At 36.4% G+C, this 17,286-nt stretch overlaps 3 protein-coding genes and 1 pseudogene across 4 annotated transcripts; 1 reads left to right on the plus strand and 3 right to left on the minus strand.

The window, feature by feature from the left end:
• Positions 1–377: 377 nt before the first annotated feature.
• Positions 378–3,086, plus strand: LOC106431695 (annotated as a pseudogene).
• Positions 3,087–3,621: 535 nt separating this feature from the next.
• On the minus strand, positions 3,622–4,774 carry LOC106431681 (heat stress transcription factor B-2a). Its single transcript, XM_022720597.2, has 2 exons — positions 4,453–4,774; positions 3,622–4,352 (listed from the first exon to the last, which is right to left on the minus strand). The coding sequence occupies exons 1-2, from the start codon at positions 4,696–4,698 to the stop codon at positions 3,807–3,809; spliced, it is 792 nt and encodes a 263-aa protein (XP_022576318.2). The 5' UTR covers positions 4,699–4,774; the 3' UTR covers positions 3,622–3,806.
• Positions 4,775–7,043: 2,269 nt separating this feature from the next.
• Positions 7,044–8,453, minus strand: LOC125602234 (heat stress transcription factor B-2a-like). Its single transcript, XM_048773990.1, has 2 exons — positions 8,025–8,453; positions 7,044–7,923 (listed from the first exon to the last, which is right to left on the minus strand). The coding sequence occupies exons 1-2, from the start codon at positions 8,244–8,246 to the stop codon at positions 7,375–7,377; spliced, it is 771 nt and encodes a 256-aa protein (XP_048629947.1). The 5' UTR covers positions 8,247–8,453; the 3' UTR covers positions 7,044–7,374.
• A 1,625-nt stretch (positions 8,454–10,078) lies between these two features.
• LOC106431700 (auxin response factor 2) lies at positions 10,079–14,494 on the minus strand. Of its 2 annotated transcripts, none has more exons than XM_013872514.3 (15): positions 14,086–14,494; positions 13,889–14,004; positions 13,711–13,806; positions 13,588–13,644; positions 13,341–13,496; positions 13,174–13,258; positions 13,011–13,101; positions 12,752–12,916; positions 12,525–12,644; positions 12,366–12,441; positions 12,118–12,289; positions 11,153–12,045; positions 10,874–11,064; positions 10,569–10,773; positions 10,079–10,474 (listed from the first exon to the last, which is right to left on the minus strand). In XM_013872514.3, the coding sequence occupies exons 1-15, from the start codon at positions 14,183–14,185 to the stop codon at positions 10,439–10,441; spliced, it is 2,559 nt and encodes an 852-aa protein (XP_013727968.1). In that variant the 5' UTR covers positions 14,186–14,494; the 3' UTR covers positions 10,079–10,438. The 2 variants fall into 2 exon arrangements, with proteins under 2 accessions (XP_013727968.1, XP_013727967.1); XM_013872513.3 differs by having other exon boundaries at positions 13,889–14,007.
• Positions 14,495–17,286: the final 2,792 nt, after the last annotated feature.

A 17,286-nucleotide genomic window follows, 5' to 3' on the forward strand; every position in this document is an offset into this window, starting at 1 on the left:
CATTAACCAAACTCGGAATAAAATTTATATCAAAATAGGTATTAAACAGAGTTATGACATAGACTAGAATCTGATTCAAACATATATAAAATCTAAACAGAGTTTAGAAAACCGAACCTGAAAAAAATCTTGAGAATTCAAAGCCTGATCTAGTAGTACTAGTACTAATGAAAAGCCCAACCCCCTGAGAGAAAACCAAACTTAATTGACCCCGGTTCAAATCGGTTCGGTATAAAACCAAACCCAAAATAAAAACCGATCGGTTTAACTAAAACCCCTATTAGCTTCGCTTCCCCCACATTTTCCTGAACTGAAACTTTACACTTTGAGCTGAAAAATCACATCTTTACTACCAATCAGCAGGATCTTGTTTTAGACACTGGCAATGGCTTTCAGGCGAGCCTTATCCGTAAGGTCCACACTTACCTCTCTAAGGAAGCAGCTACCTTCTTACCATATCATCATTCGTGAGAATAACCATGCAGAAGACTCATTCACATCTCAAAGAAGTTACGATAGCTTCCTTCACCACCAGTTGCCTCTGGCCCCTACCTCTGGCGGCTCTGCTTTTGCGTTCTATAGATACATGTCGAGTGCGCACGGTGTTGGTTCGGAGAAGATTGGTGTGGTTTCTGATATCGCTGGAGTTATAACTGACTCCACGTTGCAAGATGGGTCTGCTCAAGCTGCTGCTGTTGCTAATGCAGTTAGTGAAGTTGGGGTTGCAGCGAGTGACTCTTTCTTGCCTATCGCGGCTCTTCAGCATTGCATTGATATGGTTCATTCATTCACTGGTTTTGAGTGATAAGAATACTTTTAAGTTGTCTTTATACAAACAGCGATGCTAGTGCTCAAAATGTAGATTTATATGAGTTAAATCCTGAAAATTGCATTTTGGATTAAGATGTTATTATTGTTTCTTAATATTCTTTTCTGGCTATTTAAACAGGTGGGCATCTGTTGTTGTAGCAACGATTTTGATCCGGTCATCGACGGTTCCTCTCTTGATCAAACAAATGAAAGACACCACTAAGTTATCGGTATGTGTGTGTCTCTCCCATTTACTCCTCCTTTGCAAATTAAAGACCATTTAGGATGATGCATCTATTCCTCTCGCATTAGGTAAACAGTCAACACTGATATAGTTTCTGTATAATATGTGAGATAAAATTTGAAATACAAAAGGAAAACAAATCTCTATGCACGTTTACTTATCTTTTTGTTAATGTCATTTATATCTGTTTTTTGGTCTGCATCCATCAGTAGTCTGTTCTATGATCATGCAGCTGATGAGGCCGCGGTTGGAGTCAATCCGAGAGGAAATGCAAAGCAAGGTACGTTTAGATTGTTAATCACAACCATACATCCTGCTCTTCCTCCTCCTCACATTTGCTACTCTGCTAAAGCTATTTCACTGACTACATTCCTCCTTTCTCCTATATGTGTTCAGGGAATGGATCATGTTACAATGGCAGAAGGTCAAAAAAAGATGAAGAATTTGTTTAAAGAGTAAGTAAGCTGCCTTTTTTAAATTTAAAACCAACTGAGATAGCTCAATCCAAACCCGTAAACTTGTTTGTATTTACTAAAACTAGTGTTGTACCAGTTTTTGTTTTGTTTTGTTTGAGCATCATGTGACGTTGAGTATATTGATAGATATGTTCACATAACAATACACTCACTCTGTTTAATGATATACAGATATGGTGTCACACCATTCACGCCAATGAAAGGGATGTTGATCCAGGGACCTCTATTCATCTCCTTTTTCCTTGCTGTAAGCACCTTTCAATCCTTTTAGCTGTGTTGTTTGATATACTGTTTTTTTTTGTCTTACTCAGTTTCTTTTCTTCCTCCAGATTCGAAATATGGCATAGAAGGTCCCTTCATTCCAAACCGGAGGTGCATTATGGTTTACCGATCTAACAGCTCCAGACAGCTTATACATCTTACCTGTTATAACAGCGTTGACGTTCTTGATAACCGTTGAGGTACATACACTTTCTTCTAACTTTTTAACAGTTTTGTCGTCTTCAACATTTGTAAGTAAGCATGCGGGATTCGGTTAGTTCGGTTCAACATAAATCTTGCTAAATTATCCAGAAATAAAGTACGGTTCGGTTCAACATAAATCTTACTGAATTAACCGGAAATAAAGTATGGTTCGGTATTTGGTTAGTTCAGTTTTCGAGAATCATATGGAATTTTTTTATTTTGGTTTAGTTTTGTTAAAATTTCTTATAAGTCGGTTAGTTCAATTTGAAATTTGGTTAGTTCGCTTGGTTCAGTTCAGGTTTTGGTGTGGTTGGTTATAATATTTTTTTCAAGGAAAACTGATTGCCGAACAGAACCGAAAACCAAACCATTTAAAAAAACAACCTCCGAATCGAACCAAACTAACCAAAAATTCGGGTTGGGTTGGGTTGGTTAGGTTCAAAATCCCAGCCCTATTTGTAAGACTTACTAACTTCAGATAAAATGTTTCACCTCCCAGTGTAATGCACAAGAAGGCATGGAAGGCAATCCAATGGCAGGCACTGTGAAAAACGTGTGTCGAGGTTTCGCTCTCCTCACAGTCCCCATGACAATGAGTTTTCCTCAGGCTATATTTTGTTACTGGATCACATCAAACCTCTTCTCCCTCACTTATGGACTTGGTAAGTGAATGTTTTTAGCTAAGATTCATGATTGCAGCATAACACTTAACAATGTGGTGATGTGTTATAGTGATTAAGCGTCCTCGAGTGAAGAAGCTGTTAAAGATACCTGAGCTACCTCCACCTCCTCCAGGCCAGCAACCTTCCTTTGACCTGTTTGCAGCTCTCAAGAAAATGAAAGCCATGACACAGGACCGTACACAGAACGAGACACAATCACCTTCGCCAGTAGTAAACCCGAGGTTGTCGTCGTTGAGTCCTGTTAGTAAGAGGCTTAAGGCTTTGGAGAGCCAAGTTAAGGGAAGGAAGAAGAACAGTAGTAAGAAGAGATGATCCAAAATGATGCCGTTTTATTTATTTTTTGTTAGAGGGCTTAAGAAAAAGTAAAAAGAGATAACAAAAGCTTTTGATTCATAAATGTAGAGAATGAGAACAACTTATACTTCGTAGTTTGTCCTCATTTTGATGAAACTAATCTCGAGAGCCAGGTTATAAGTATTGTAGCCATCTATTAGTGACGTCTGTGTAACAATCAACATTTAAGTAATCAAGAACCCAATGTAGGTAATCTACTCGTCATATTACAATCGTTAACATGGTAAATTTTTCTCCCTCTTTCAAAAATAATGTTTTGGAGTTACACATTAAAAGACATTAAAAATTCATTGCAAATGCATTATTTTATGATTAACTATTTCGATAAACAATATTAATTACTTCACATTTTATTAATTTATTATTACTACTACCTAATAAAAATGTAAAAAGTTTTTATCTTTTTAAACAACTTCTTTTAGAAAAACATAGATCTGAAAGGAGTACAATTTGTATAGGAACATGTCCTTAAGTTGTGAGAGTTGCAAGTTATACTGGTCTGACTAAATTAATTATCGAATATGGAGAATATACTTGTTCCAAATTCAAATTTCATCAATTTTTAGTTGTTTTGAGAAAAGAAAAAAAATAGTCAAAAAGAAAAAGTACAGAAAAATCTATTGAAAGAAGAAAACTGAAAAGAAGCATTTATAGTTCGAGAAGAAGTCAAGATTGATGAAACTTCTAGAAACCATATGTGACACGTGCTAACTGTCTGAAAGCTGTAATAATCATCTACTTCGCGTACACATCTTAAAAACATAATCTGAGCCGTTAATTACAGACTCTCTGATTGGCTAGATTATAGTGCCTCAGCCACGGCGTCTCCTCCGCCGCCGTAGAAACCGTCTGCACATGACCTCCTTCGCTTCTGGTCCGTTTCAGTCCTATCGAAACACCAAACAGCCTCGGGCTCGCTTCTTCCTCAATCTCCATCATCTCGTGACTGCTACTAGCTCCGGCGTAGTTGGACATGAGTCCAAAGATGTTACCGTAGAGAGACTTCATCTGCGCAAGCTCACGGCTAAGCTGGATGTTCTCATTCCGAAGCCTCTCGTTCTCCTCCAACAGCTCGGTAGACAAACCACCGTTTCCGGTCGACGACGACGACGGAGACATGGCCTGTTCTTCACCTGAACTAGACGGAGACACAACCATTTTCGCCGTCTGAGCCGCGACAACTACTTGAGACCGCGGCGGAGAAACAGCTGCTTGAGGGGTTAGTTTCCGACGCTGGATGTCGCGGAGGAGACGTTTCTCTCCTCTCCTGAAAAACTCGTTAGAGAACTCCCACCGGTCCGGTACAACTTTCTTGAATCCCTGCAAAAAAAAATCAAACCAAACCAGGATTAAACCGGGAACCGAAGAACACATCACATATAGTCAAAAAAACGAAACCGAAGATAAATTAAAGACATACGTAAGTGTTGAGCTGGCGGACAAAGCTGGAGAAGTTGTTGTGTTTGAAGTGTTTCGGAAGCAAGTCCTTAGCGAAGTCTGTTTGGTTCCATACGACGAAGGAGGAACCATCTTCGTTCCATGATATAACGCCGTTGGTACAAGGGTCTTCGACGAGGTTAAAAGTTTTGGTGAGAAACGGCGTCGGAGCAGTTCTCTGAGATTCATTGGTAGCCATCGTAGTATAACTGTTATCGCTCGGAGACATAGAGATTGTGAAAACAGAAGTTGTAAGAAAGCAATGATAATTAAAGAAACTAAAAAACAATGTGTGTGTAGAAGTCACGAAAGAAGAAGAATAAATAGTAAAATGAGCAGTTGACAAAAAAAAAAAAAAAAAAAAGTAAAATGAGCAATAGTTAAAGGGGAAGAAAGATCGAGAAGCTGCTTATTGTTTTTAATTAATGCTTCACGAAACTTCTTCTGCATGTGTTTATTCCCATCATTTTCTGTGTGCCAAGTAGTGGTGGACCATTTGCTTTATCCTGTTTTCTTATTTTAAAAACTTAATTGCCAACTGGAATAGAAATGGCACGCGGAGTTTTACGATTTTAAGATTAAGGATTTATCAAAGCATCACCAGACGAAGGTAGAGCTCAAATCGATTTGGGGTTATCGTTACCGTTACAACCGGAACTGATCTAGCCACACTTTTGAAACCTTGTATTTTATACAGCGTCTTGCTTATATCATATTTTAGTGAACCATACCCAAATCGATGTCCTTAAACGATAATAGATAGCTACATAAATGAAACCATAAAACACACACCAAATGCCAGAGCAAAATGAGTAGAGAAGATGTAGATAGAGTAAAGGTAAAAAAATTTAAAGCTTATGTACACTGAGATTAATATATAAACAATAAAAGATTTTAAAGAGAGTCTGCAAGAGATTAAAGAACTACGTACTTATAACAAGAACCGATACCAACCTCCATCTAACAACTCCATACCATCATTACTAATTATAAAGGAGATGATTCAAGAATGGTGCCGTTTCACTGTTTTTGTTATAGGGATAAAGGAAGAAATATAATAAAAGCTATTGATTCATAAGTGTAGAGAATGAGAACAACTTATACTTAATAGTTTGTTCTTGTTTTAATGAAACTAATCTCGAGAGTCATATGTAACTGTAGTCACCTATTAGTGACATCTGTATAGCAATCAAACATCTGAGACAATTAGCTAATTCTTATGCAACCAACTAAAAGCACTATTTATAATGTAAATAAATAATCAAGAATTCATGTAATACATGGTAACTAGGTATTTTATTTGCACATGCGAACATACTTTTCTTACGTATTCTTATTAAGTTATATTTTATTAATTTAAAAACCAGGCGATAATATATGACAAAAAAAATTCACCAATATATGAATACACATATAATTACTATTGTTTTAATTTTTAAAAATACTCACATAATAAAAATATCTTTACACAAATACTTTTGCTTAATTAATAATTATAAGTTTTTTACATCTTAATTTTAAAAATTATTTCCAGATAAAAACACAATATATATAATAATTATCTTAGTTTTCAAAATATGCTTTATTTTTGAAATTTTTTATTATATTTATTTATAATCAATTATCTAATATAATTTATAATCTAATATTATTAATATGAAATTTATTTTTATTATATATAATTATATACAAAATTTAATTTTTCTTTAATATTTAATTACACATATTTTTTAACTTAATAAAAAGAAAGAATTACAATGAGGTTTGTGAGAATATATTGAAAATAAAATCTGGGACCATTAAATATATTTACCACATTATTACATCAATGGGAGCACTGAGATATACACTAATTATTATTTTTAATTAATGTATATTATTATAATTATTTTATGATTAAACTAACAATTAAGCTAATTATTCATTATGATTTTCAACAATTTTAACCACTCTAAATTTTATTTTGAGAATTTAAATGCAAAAAAATTATATCACAGATAATAACGTAAATGAATAAAATATATTATAATAAATTTCATTTATACATATAAAATATTAGTTAATTATATTTTTTATGTATTAGCATTCACATATAATGTAAGATAGACGATAAATATAACTTACATATTATATTTATACAATTATTTAATTTTAATAAAAAAATTGTTACTCAAAAAAATATAAATAGTCTTGATTTATAATATATTATATTTTAACTTTTATCCATACTTAATTTTAAAAAATAATATTATATCTAAGTTAATGAATTAATGACTCAACTAAAAATTACTAACATGATAAATAAACAAAAAAAATTAAAATAATGAAAAAATGACAAATAAACAAATTCAGTACTCCAATAATACTATATATTACAATTGTTAACATAATAATTTATTCTCTCCTTTTTTTGTCAAACATCTCTTTTTCTTAAAAGTGTTAAATCTTAATTATAAATAGAAAAATATACTATATTGTGACAAATTATTTCGATAAATATAATTTATTATTTTAAATTAAATTAAATTTATTATTACTATCTTATAAAAATGGCAAAAATATTGGAACGGATCATTTTAAAATGAAAAGAGTGCTATTTATATAGGACCGGATCCCTTAAGCTGTGAGAATTACAAGTTATACTGGTCGACTGGATTAATTATCGAATTACAATCTACTTGTTTCAAATTCCAGTTGCATCAAAAATTTAATGGTTTTGAGAAAGAAAAAGAAAAGTCAAAAAGGGAGAGTAGAGACAAATCTATTGAAAGGAAAAAAAAAAAACAGAAAAGAACCATTTACAAAATGTTCGAGAAGAAGTCAAGATTGATCAAACTTGTTGAAAACATATAGGACACGTGCTGACTGTTTGAATCCTCTAGCGTATACACACTGATCTGAACCGTTAATTACAGACTCTCTGATTGGCTCTATTATAGTGCCTCAGCCACGGCGTCTCCTCCGCCGCCGTAGAAACCGTCTTCACATGAACTCCTTCGCTTCTCGTCCGTTTCAGACCTATCGAAACGCCGAACAGCCTGGGGCTCGATTCTTCTTCCTCAATCTCCGTCATCATCTCGTGACTGCTACTAGCTCCGGCGTAGTTGGACATGAGTCCAAAGATGTTACCGTATAGAAACTTCATCTGAGCAAGCTCACGGTTAAGCTCTTTGTTCTGACTCCGAAGCTTCTCGTTCTCCTCCAACAGCTCTTCAGACAAGCCACCGCTTCCTGTCCACGACGACGGAGACATGGTTTGATCTTCACCTGAACTAGACGGGGACACAACCATTTTCGCCGTCTGAGCCGCGACAACTACTTGAGACCGCGGCGGAGAAACAGCTGCTTGAGGGGTTAGTTTCCGACGCTGGATGTCGCGGAGTAGACGTTTCTCTCCCCTCCTGAAGAACTCGTTAGAAAACTCCCACCGGTCCGGTACAACTTTTTTGAATCCCTGCAAAAAAAAAATCAAACCAAACCAGGATTAAATCGGGAACCGAAGAACACATCACATATAGTCAAAAAAACGAAACCGAAGATAAATTAAAGACATACGTAAGTGTTGAGCTGACGGACAAAGCTAGAGAAGTTGTTGTGTTTGAAGTGTTTTGGAAGCAAGTCCTTAGCGAAGTCTGTTTGGTTCCATACGACGAAGGAGGAACCATCTTCGTTCCATGATATAACGTCGTTGGTAGAAGGGTCTTCGACGAGGTTAAAAGTTTTGGTGAGAAACGGCGTCGGAGCAGTTCTCTGAGACTGAGATTCATTGGTAGCCATCGTGGTATAACTGTTACAGATTGTGAAAATAGTTGTTGTAAGAAAGCAATGGTGATTAAACAAACTAAAAACAAAGTGTCTCTAGAAGTCACGATTGAAGAAGAATAAATAGTAAAATGAGGAATAGTTAGAGAGAACGATCGAGAAGCTGCTTATTGTTTTATTAATGCTTCACGAAACTTCTACTGCATGTTTATTCCATCATTTTCTGTGTCCAAGTAGTGGTGGGGCATTTACTTTATCCTGTTTTTTAATCATAAAAACTTAAATTAATAATATGAACCTGCCAACCGGTATAGAAATGGCACATCGGAGTCTTAAATTTTCAAGATAAGGATAGAGCCAAAATCTATTTGTAGGTGGTTATGTGTCCGTTACAACAAAAACTGATCTTTTTTTTTGTCGTCTGTATTATTAAATGGGACAAAAACCCATGGAAACAAAACCAAACAAACTTTACAAGAAAAGCCAAAATATAAAAGGCCAAACTAAACAAAAACTAAAACCCACAAAATCCATTAGGGTAAACCGTCGTTGAAGAAAGGACACCGCTCACCACGTGGACGATCGCCCTGCGATCAATGAAAACGTGTCAAAGCCAGAGTCCACCATCTTCCTCCGGAAGAAACCAGTCAAGAGACACGGCAGAGCTCCGCCCATCGGCGAAGAAGAACCAATAGAGAAACCGCTCAAACAAAAACGGCCTTTACAAGAGATTCAACCGAAAAATCTATTCTGGCGGATCTACGCACAAAAAAAAAAGGAAACCGTCTGCAATCGATCTGAAAACTGTGTATTTCAACAAGTTTGAGCAGATCAAGAGTCAGTTGGAACATAGAAGAACGGAGGCGTAGATCAAACGGAGTCGGGATAAACCCGAGATAAGCCGGCGAGGAACAGTGCTACAGGAGCCACTGCCTCCCGGAGTCTAAAGCCGACGAAGTTGGTGCTAGCGTAGCCACCGCTTCCCAGAGACAAATCCGAGCGTTCATCAAAAGAATCGATGCAACGCCGGAAGCTAAGCCGGTCGGGAACACCGAAATCGGAAGGAAAAACCATTGGACTCTCTAATCCTCTCAACAACCATTAAACCTTCTGAAGGATTTTTTTTGATAAGAAGGTCTAAGGTTTCGAGAGAAAATTCTCACTAACAGAGGAGAGAGAGTCCTAAATGTTTGAACAAAAACTGATCTAACCACACTTTTTTTTTCCTCTGATATTATTGAAATAAAAAACACAAAGTACAACCAGTCATAATGGACTAGAAAAGAAAAACAACAACGAAGGCCCACAGACCACAACCAAGCACGGCAAAAATAGTCCAAGAAGAAGATGATGAGGCCACTCGACACTTTCACACGTTGCTCTGTTAGCGAGGAAAGGATACGTGTCAGAGAACTAGACCACCACCACCCTTTACCGACTGGAGCATCACCGGCAGAGATTCTAGTCGGCAGTTCCACCGGAACCAAATCGGAAACAGGAACTCGTTCGAAAAACTACACCAACAACAAAACTGAACGAGAAAGCACAACTATACAGATTACACCAAAACTATAATTTTTTTATTAATTTATAAATATATTAATTTATCGATATACTAATTGAATCAAAAACTCAATTTAAAACTATAAAATTATATTATTTTATAGAAATTTTTAATATATATTAATTTATAAAATATTAATTTAAAGAGATTATATTGTATTTAGTGAACCAAACCCAAATCGATTGTCTTTAGTCGATACAGAGAGAGCTACATTTATAATAAAACCATGAAACATACACCAAATGCGAGAGCAAAATGAGTTGAGAAGATGTAGACAGAGTACTGTTCAAAATAATAAAACCTTATATACATAGCGATCAATAGATAAACAATAAAAGACTTAAAGAGATCTCCTGCAAGAGATCAAAGAACTAGTTAATAACAAGAACCGATACCAACCTCCATCTAACAACTCCAATCCATCATTACTACTTATAAAAGAGCCTCTTCCATATTCTACTTACATTATACCTATAACCCATCATTTTGTTCACATTATTATTATTAATTAGATAATAGCGTGGTGGGTAGATGCTAATATTCTAATTTGCCAACAAAATACTCCAAAAATAGCACTCTCTTTTTCTAATACCGTATCTTATAAACCCCCATAATCCCCCTTTTAGCTATCCAGGCTCCACCATCAAACCCTCCTCCTGATTTGGGCTTCTACATCTCCCTGCGTTGCAACAAAACACCAAATATCATTTCTATGGTAATGATATAAACTTTGTTCTATGTCCTGTTATTAGTTAAGAAGCATTTATAAATACCTCGGCTTGTAGGGTGTGTTGGTTCTTTTGGTTCAAGAGTTCGCTGGACAATGAAGGATTCGATGCAGACTTGCCGTCTTTTGCATCTGATCCTTCCCCAACAACTGCTTCTTCCTCGCTCCTACAGCTTAGAGTTCTCGGGTTCATGTTCCTCACTTCCTCTTTCGTGTATATGAAGATCTTGCGAACCATGCAACAAAACTCCCTGTGCATATATAATCATTTCGTCAGTTTTCAAATTTAAAAGACCAGCAAAGATAATACATTGACGTATAGAGAAGATGGAAAAAACTGCAAAAACATACTGCCATGGATCGTCTCCAACAAGCATCATATCATTCTCATCATCTGTGTAAACTATCAGCCAATCCTTCTTAGGAGCCATCAGCTCTCCGTTGAACTCAAATAACATATCCAATTCAGCTATTAACTCCTCGTAGTTCTGGAACTTTGAGAGATCCACTGACCGGCCAAGTGCAATCCCTTGCTTGTGAACCTTTACAAAATAAAACATAAGTGTGGTGTTATTAGTCAAGAATCGCTTCAAGGGGTCCTACAAGCTCATATTAGCAAAGAACATTTACCTTTGTGCAACTCCTGTTTGAGTTTGTTTTACAATGACTGTCCTTCGCATGGGGTTGTTTAGCTTGGGATGGTCTTCCCTGTTCACGATGATCATTAGTCGATTTTGACCCTTTTGAATGATCAGAAAGATCCTGAACCTTCGGAGATGCCATCTGTGTAAACCCTGAGTTCTCATTCAAGTTGTTCCTTTGAGACATAGTTGAATCGGTTTCATTCACGTTGTTGACAAGGGGAATGCCAAAAAGCCTGCAGTTCCCGTCTCTTGACTTTGCCGTCTCCTCTTGTACCATCTGAGGTCGTTCTGTTACATGCTCCCTAGCCTGAGCATGAACCGCTTCCTCAAAATAATTCAAAGCACGGGGACGTATTGGCCAGTTACCACCAGCAGTCTCAGTCGTCAGAGAATGAAGCACCGGATATTCGCCATATGTGGCATTACCTCGCCCTTGGAAAGATGCATCAGATGCAGAAGGGATCTGAGGAGATTCATGTAACTTCAGGGAAAGACCAGAGTTCATCATCTGCCACTGGTTAGCAAGATAATCAAACTTGGCATCCTGATCACTAAGGATTTTCTTTGCAGTCACTGAGGGTGATGATGAATGGTCATGAAAAGGTATTTGATGACCTTGGGATGGATCTACGTTCGCCCCAAAGCCAGAAAGCAAATCCGTGTATTCATGCCTGCCTGAGGACATCCAGTTCTCATATCTTCTAGAAGCCACATCAACCTTGTCGTCATCCGCTGAGGATTGCCACACAACAGAACTCTCAGGAGCATCGCACTCTACACTCTCAGTATGTTTTGTTCTCAACGTCGGGTACTCTTGACCTTGCAAGACCCTTGAAAGTCCACTTGCCGGTAAAGGGTATACGTTTACCTTAGATGAGCCTGTTACGTGGACAATGAATTAGTATTATTTAGTTTCCACACACTAATATTGTCAGCAATTGAAGACTTTACCTTCTTTTATGTGCATGGAAGAGTCAGGAGACGAAGAAGCCATATTATATCTGGGCCTCTTAGGCCTGGTCATGGGGACAGGACTCAAAGCAGGAGGAGCAAGAGCTGGCTCTATCTTCCACGGAGATACTCTTTCAGGGCGAGGAATACTAGAAGTCTCATCCCATCTTACCTGAAAGAAAATTGAGCATTTAGCATCTATCACTATAACAATAGTTTTGATCTTCTCTGGGAACTAGAGCATATACCTTGAGAGATCTCCACTTTGATTTTGCCCACCTCGTGGGGTCAGAGTCTTCAATCCCAACAATTGTGCCAGTAAACCTAATACAAGTCAATACAGTCTGTGAGATTCTCCTTCCACAGGAAATCAGATAAGAGAATGCCCAAAAACAAAGATACTTCACCTCTGCTCAGGAGCCTCTTCGCCTTCAAATCTCATTTTAAATCTCATGCCTATGGAGTAGTTATTCTTCACAGACTCCATATACTGATCAAACGGAACAATAAACTCAGATGGACTTGTCCTGTCGCAAACAAAACCAAAATGCATGAACAATTAGTAAGACATCAGCCACTGAGACAAAAATAGCAAAGGCTCAAAGCTGTCATGTTAGATAAAACAAAACAAAACCTTGGTTTATAGTAGACTGTAAACATGGTTCCTGTTGAAATGGCATGCCACGCGGTGGCCAACACTCCTAGGTGCATGCTGTGGCTGGATATAACAGATGATGGCACAATTCCCTGTTGTCGCATTGCACGCCTTACACCCACACGTAATTCTCCATTCTCACCCCTACGCAAGAATTAAAAATTTCACATCAAAGGGAAAAAAAAACACGCAAAACAAAGTTTTTTTTTAGCAACATGAACATTAAGAATCCACAAACCTTAGAAATATAAATGCATCGCCTGCAACCAGCCTCTTTGAGCTAACAAACACACTCCACCCACTCTGAAGCAAATGTCTCCGTGGCTGACCTGGTATAACATTAACAACCACATGAGTTTGACGACACAAAGGAACATAAAAAAAATACAAAATTACTATACCTCGGAAAATATGCCTGAAACGCCATTCATTTGAATGCAAATCTTTAGCAACCAACTCCTGAGTAGGAGGCTGACGTGACATATCCTGAAGAAAAAAAAACAAACAAAGCCTGAACTAAAAAAACCATCTTGAAACAAAAATTCAAGACACCAGTTTCAACACCAACCAGAGGTGGGAGACACTCATCCGCATGCCGCCTAAGCACAGAAAATCCACCGTGAGTACTCGTATCCGACGCAGTCAAGGTTTTGCAGAACGAGTGCACCTGAAACCTCGGAGGCGGAGGAGGAGGCGCCTCTTTCTCAACTGCATTCTCATCTTGCTGTAAGATAATAAACATAAATAAATAAAAAACTCAGCTTCTTAAAGAATAAGATCATCCTGTACTCAAAAGAATTAGTAATTAGCATTACATTAGGCTCAGGAAGAAGAGTGATCTGCGCATAAACTTCGTCAGTGTCTACCTCTGCCTGTAAAAATCTTAACGTTAGCTGACAAATTCAAGACTTAGCAGCAATGAATCGAGAGAACACTACCTTTAAATCTACGTTAATGACTCGACAAAGGAGCTTAGAAGGAAGATCATAAAGAGGCATCTGCTGCTCCGCCGCCTGGTTAGTCGACGCCTCCACCTATAACCATCAAGAAAACAACAACAAAATTCAAAAAAAAAACAAAAAAAAAAGAAAAAAATCTCAAATCTCAAATCTCAACCTGCTCGATGTGTCCCTGAGGGAAGTAGAAGACTCGATCATCTCGTCGAGGGACCGTCACGAGCGGACCTGCACAAGCGTGCCACAGCTCTCTATAGATTGCAGCTTCTTCATCAACTACAAGAAGACGAAGAATAGTCAGTAATAAAAGTAATAAGTAAAAAAAAAAAGTAATAAGTAAGAAACGGTTAGACTTACCAACACGGTTTAAATTACTCTTTTGCCCTCCCCCTGCCACCACGGAGACGGCGTTTTCTCCTCCTCCTCCTCCGTGATTACCTTTCACCGATACCTCCATACCTCAAGCTCAGATCTGCTTCATCTGGTGTTCAAACAAGCCTCTACGCAAACGAAATCAACACTTGATTCCTTTTCTTCGACTCTTATCTCAATCACCAGCTTCCTCAACGAGTACAGCCTCCAATTTCAACCTCGACTCAGAGATATAACAGCTCTCTCTCTCGGCTTCCTCTTTGTCTACTTGCTTATGGCTCTTATCAGAGTCAGAGACGGTTTGTTAATCGACGACGAGATCAGTGACTTTGTTTCTCTCTCTAGTTTCTCTCTCTTTTCTTTTTTTGGTATATTTTGTGTGTATGTTTCTTCGGGGAGTGAGGCGACCAAAGGCTTAACCAGAGTAAAAAGTTTCGACCGCGGTGAACCGGCATTCGCCGGTTAACTTTCGCCTTTCACACTGGCTATTCCCGGTTTTGTAACCATTTTCGGGGGACCAGGGGTCTTCTTCGGCCTCGCAATGCCAAAAGACAAGTCACGTTTTTTTATTTTATTTTACTTTTCATTTATTATTAAAATATATATTCCTTTCATTTCATAAAATGCATGTTTTAAAGAAAAAAATTGTTTCAGATTTTTTTAATGCATTTTATAATAATTATTGAAATTTTAAAAATTAGTTACATTTATTGAAATTTTTAGTAGTTGACATTTATAATCAAAAGTATGTATTTATAATTAATATTTAATGTATTTGCAAAAAAAAATGCATTGTTTTGAAATGGAGAAAATAGTCATTGGCATATTTACAGTTTTAATTTCTTTTGGAAAATAAATGAATATATATTTTAATTTAATAAATTTATAAGTAGGTTAGGTAATAACTTGGAGAACACGTAGTTGAAAATTTATCATCTGTTTTGACGCACACAAAAAACACTAAACCATTAGTTGAGAGTTGAAACTATGGGAAAGAAAATCAAATGTGGTAATTAATGTCTAGATGGTGCTAATAGTATAGATTAGCAAGAAATAAAGGCAGCTTCACTTTTGTAGATGGATTACTAACGGCGTCAACACGTCGGGCTTTTATTGGCGCTAAAGAGATAACGGTGTTTGTGAAACAGAGGCGTTGATGAGAGAGGTGTTGTGTTTTCATTGGGAAATGGCCTTGTCGTGCTGTGAACAGGCAGGTCTGGGTGGGTGGACGTAAAGAGATAAGTGAATGGCTACGTGGCACCAGAGAAAAAGCGTATTTTAGCATTCTCTCACATTTCAGGTGTCATTTTCCATGCTATTCAGGCTATTGTGCGCTTAAAAGAGTTTTCATAATATTGGATTGGTCACATACAACGTTCAGAAAAAAAATTGGTCACATACATAATACACTGATATACGTTTCTAGGACTGGGCAAAAAAACCGAATCCGAAGAACCAAACTGAACCCGATTCGAAAAAGTAGTACCGAACCCGAACCGAAATTGATTATATATCCGAACGGGTTCAAAATTTTGGTATCTAAAGAACCGAATCCGAACCCGATCCGAACCGAAGTATTTCGGATATCCGAATATATCCGAAATAGATTTATATACCTAAATATATTAATTATTTTTACATTTAATGTATACTAAAAACATCCAAAATATATAAGATACTTTTAAGTTGTCTAAAATATTTGAAAATATATACAAATAGTCAAAAGTAAATGTCTAAAATAACTAAAATATACTCAAAACACCAAAAATACTTGAAATATATATTGATTCTCTATCAAAATATTGAAACCAAACCAATTCATATGTTAAGTTTAGGTATTTTAACATACGTTATTCAAATTTATATGTGATATTTTATTTTATTAATAGGTTTTGAGAAATTTAAAGTATATAATTAATTTTAAAATTTTAAAAATCATTTAAATGGGTTATCCGAATCCGAACCGAACCCGCAAAGATCCGAACCGAACCCGAACCGAAATTTAAAAATACCCGAATGGGGCTAAAATCTTTGACCCCGAAAACCCGAAATCCGAATAGACTCGAACCGAACCCGAATGGATACCCGAACGCCCACTCCTATACGTCTCTAGATCCTAAGTTTATGGTTCTAAGTTCTAGCTTGAAATCGACTGACTATAAATAAATTGATCCAAATTCTTATATTACTTAAACATTTTTCTTTGATTGTCAATATATGATATTTTTCAGAATTGAACACTCATCGGATGAGGGTGTGTGGTTCAGATACCATATTAAATTTTATTGATCTTTTAATCTAAAATTAACTGACAAACTAAGTGATCATTTCTTAATTTTTTGATAATAGATATTTCCTCGAGCAATTACTATAGAAAGAAAATTTTATCATTCAATGTTTTGTAACTGTACATATCAATGTTTTAGTAAGTGAAAAATGTCACTTTACAACAATCCATGCAAAACAATTATGATAAAATTTCTTAATAAAGAAACAATTATAATAATTATGCATCGATCACGTAACGTACCATTGCATGGCAGTCCAGATGTTACAGATCCGCTCGTATAAGGCGAGGTACTCTGTCTATTTCCAGGTTTCATACATAATTCGAGTTCATCTCTGCGTTACAAAGTCATTTAACATTTGCTAAAGTGATGCTACGGCAAATCTCACTATGTCACGAGGTGGAAGACTAATAAAACCACTTCAAAAATTCCAAGATATAGATTAGAAAACAGTAAAAAGAAGGGGTAAACAAGGTCGTCGAGACCGCAGATACTACCATCCATCTTCTTAGTGATTTCATCATTCTCTTGTTTCATTAAGCTTATGTATCATAAGTCTTCTTTTTTGTAAGCTGATGCTTGGTTGATTATGAGGCATGTCTCATCATACTTTTTCAAATTTTATGGTTAAAAAGCTATACAATGTATGTTATTTTATTTTAAATTTGAAAGCTTTTTTACAAAAAAAAAAAATACCACGTATAATATTAATAAGAAACGGACCGTTCGCGTGCATGCTGTTTGCCGACGTATATATCATCAAACATGTGACAATTATATCTCAACTTGCAAATATCCCTCTTTAAGCTAAATTATATAATATGATTATTGATCGATGCAACTATATCTAAACAATAATTCTTTCATATTTAACATCACATAACGAATGAATAATCAA

The sequence above is a fragment of the Brassica napus genome, unplaced genomic scaffold (assembly GCF_020379485.1).
Source record: "Brassica napus cultivar Da-Ae unplaced genomic scaffold, Da-Ae ScsIHWf_2778;HRSCAF=3551, whole genome shotgun sequence".
Lineage (NCBI taxonomy): Eukaryota > Viridiplantae > Streptophyta > Magnoliopsida > Brassicales > Brassicaceae > Brassica > Brassica napus.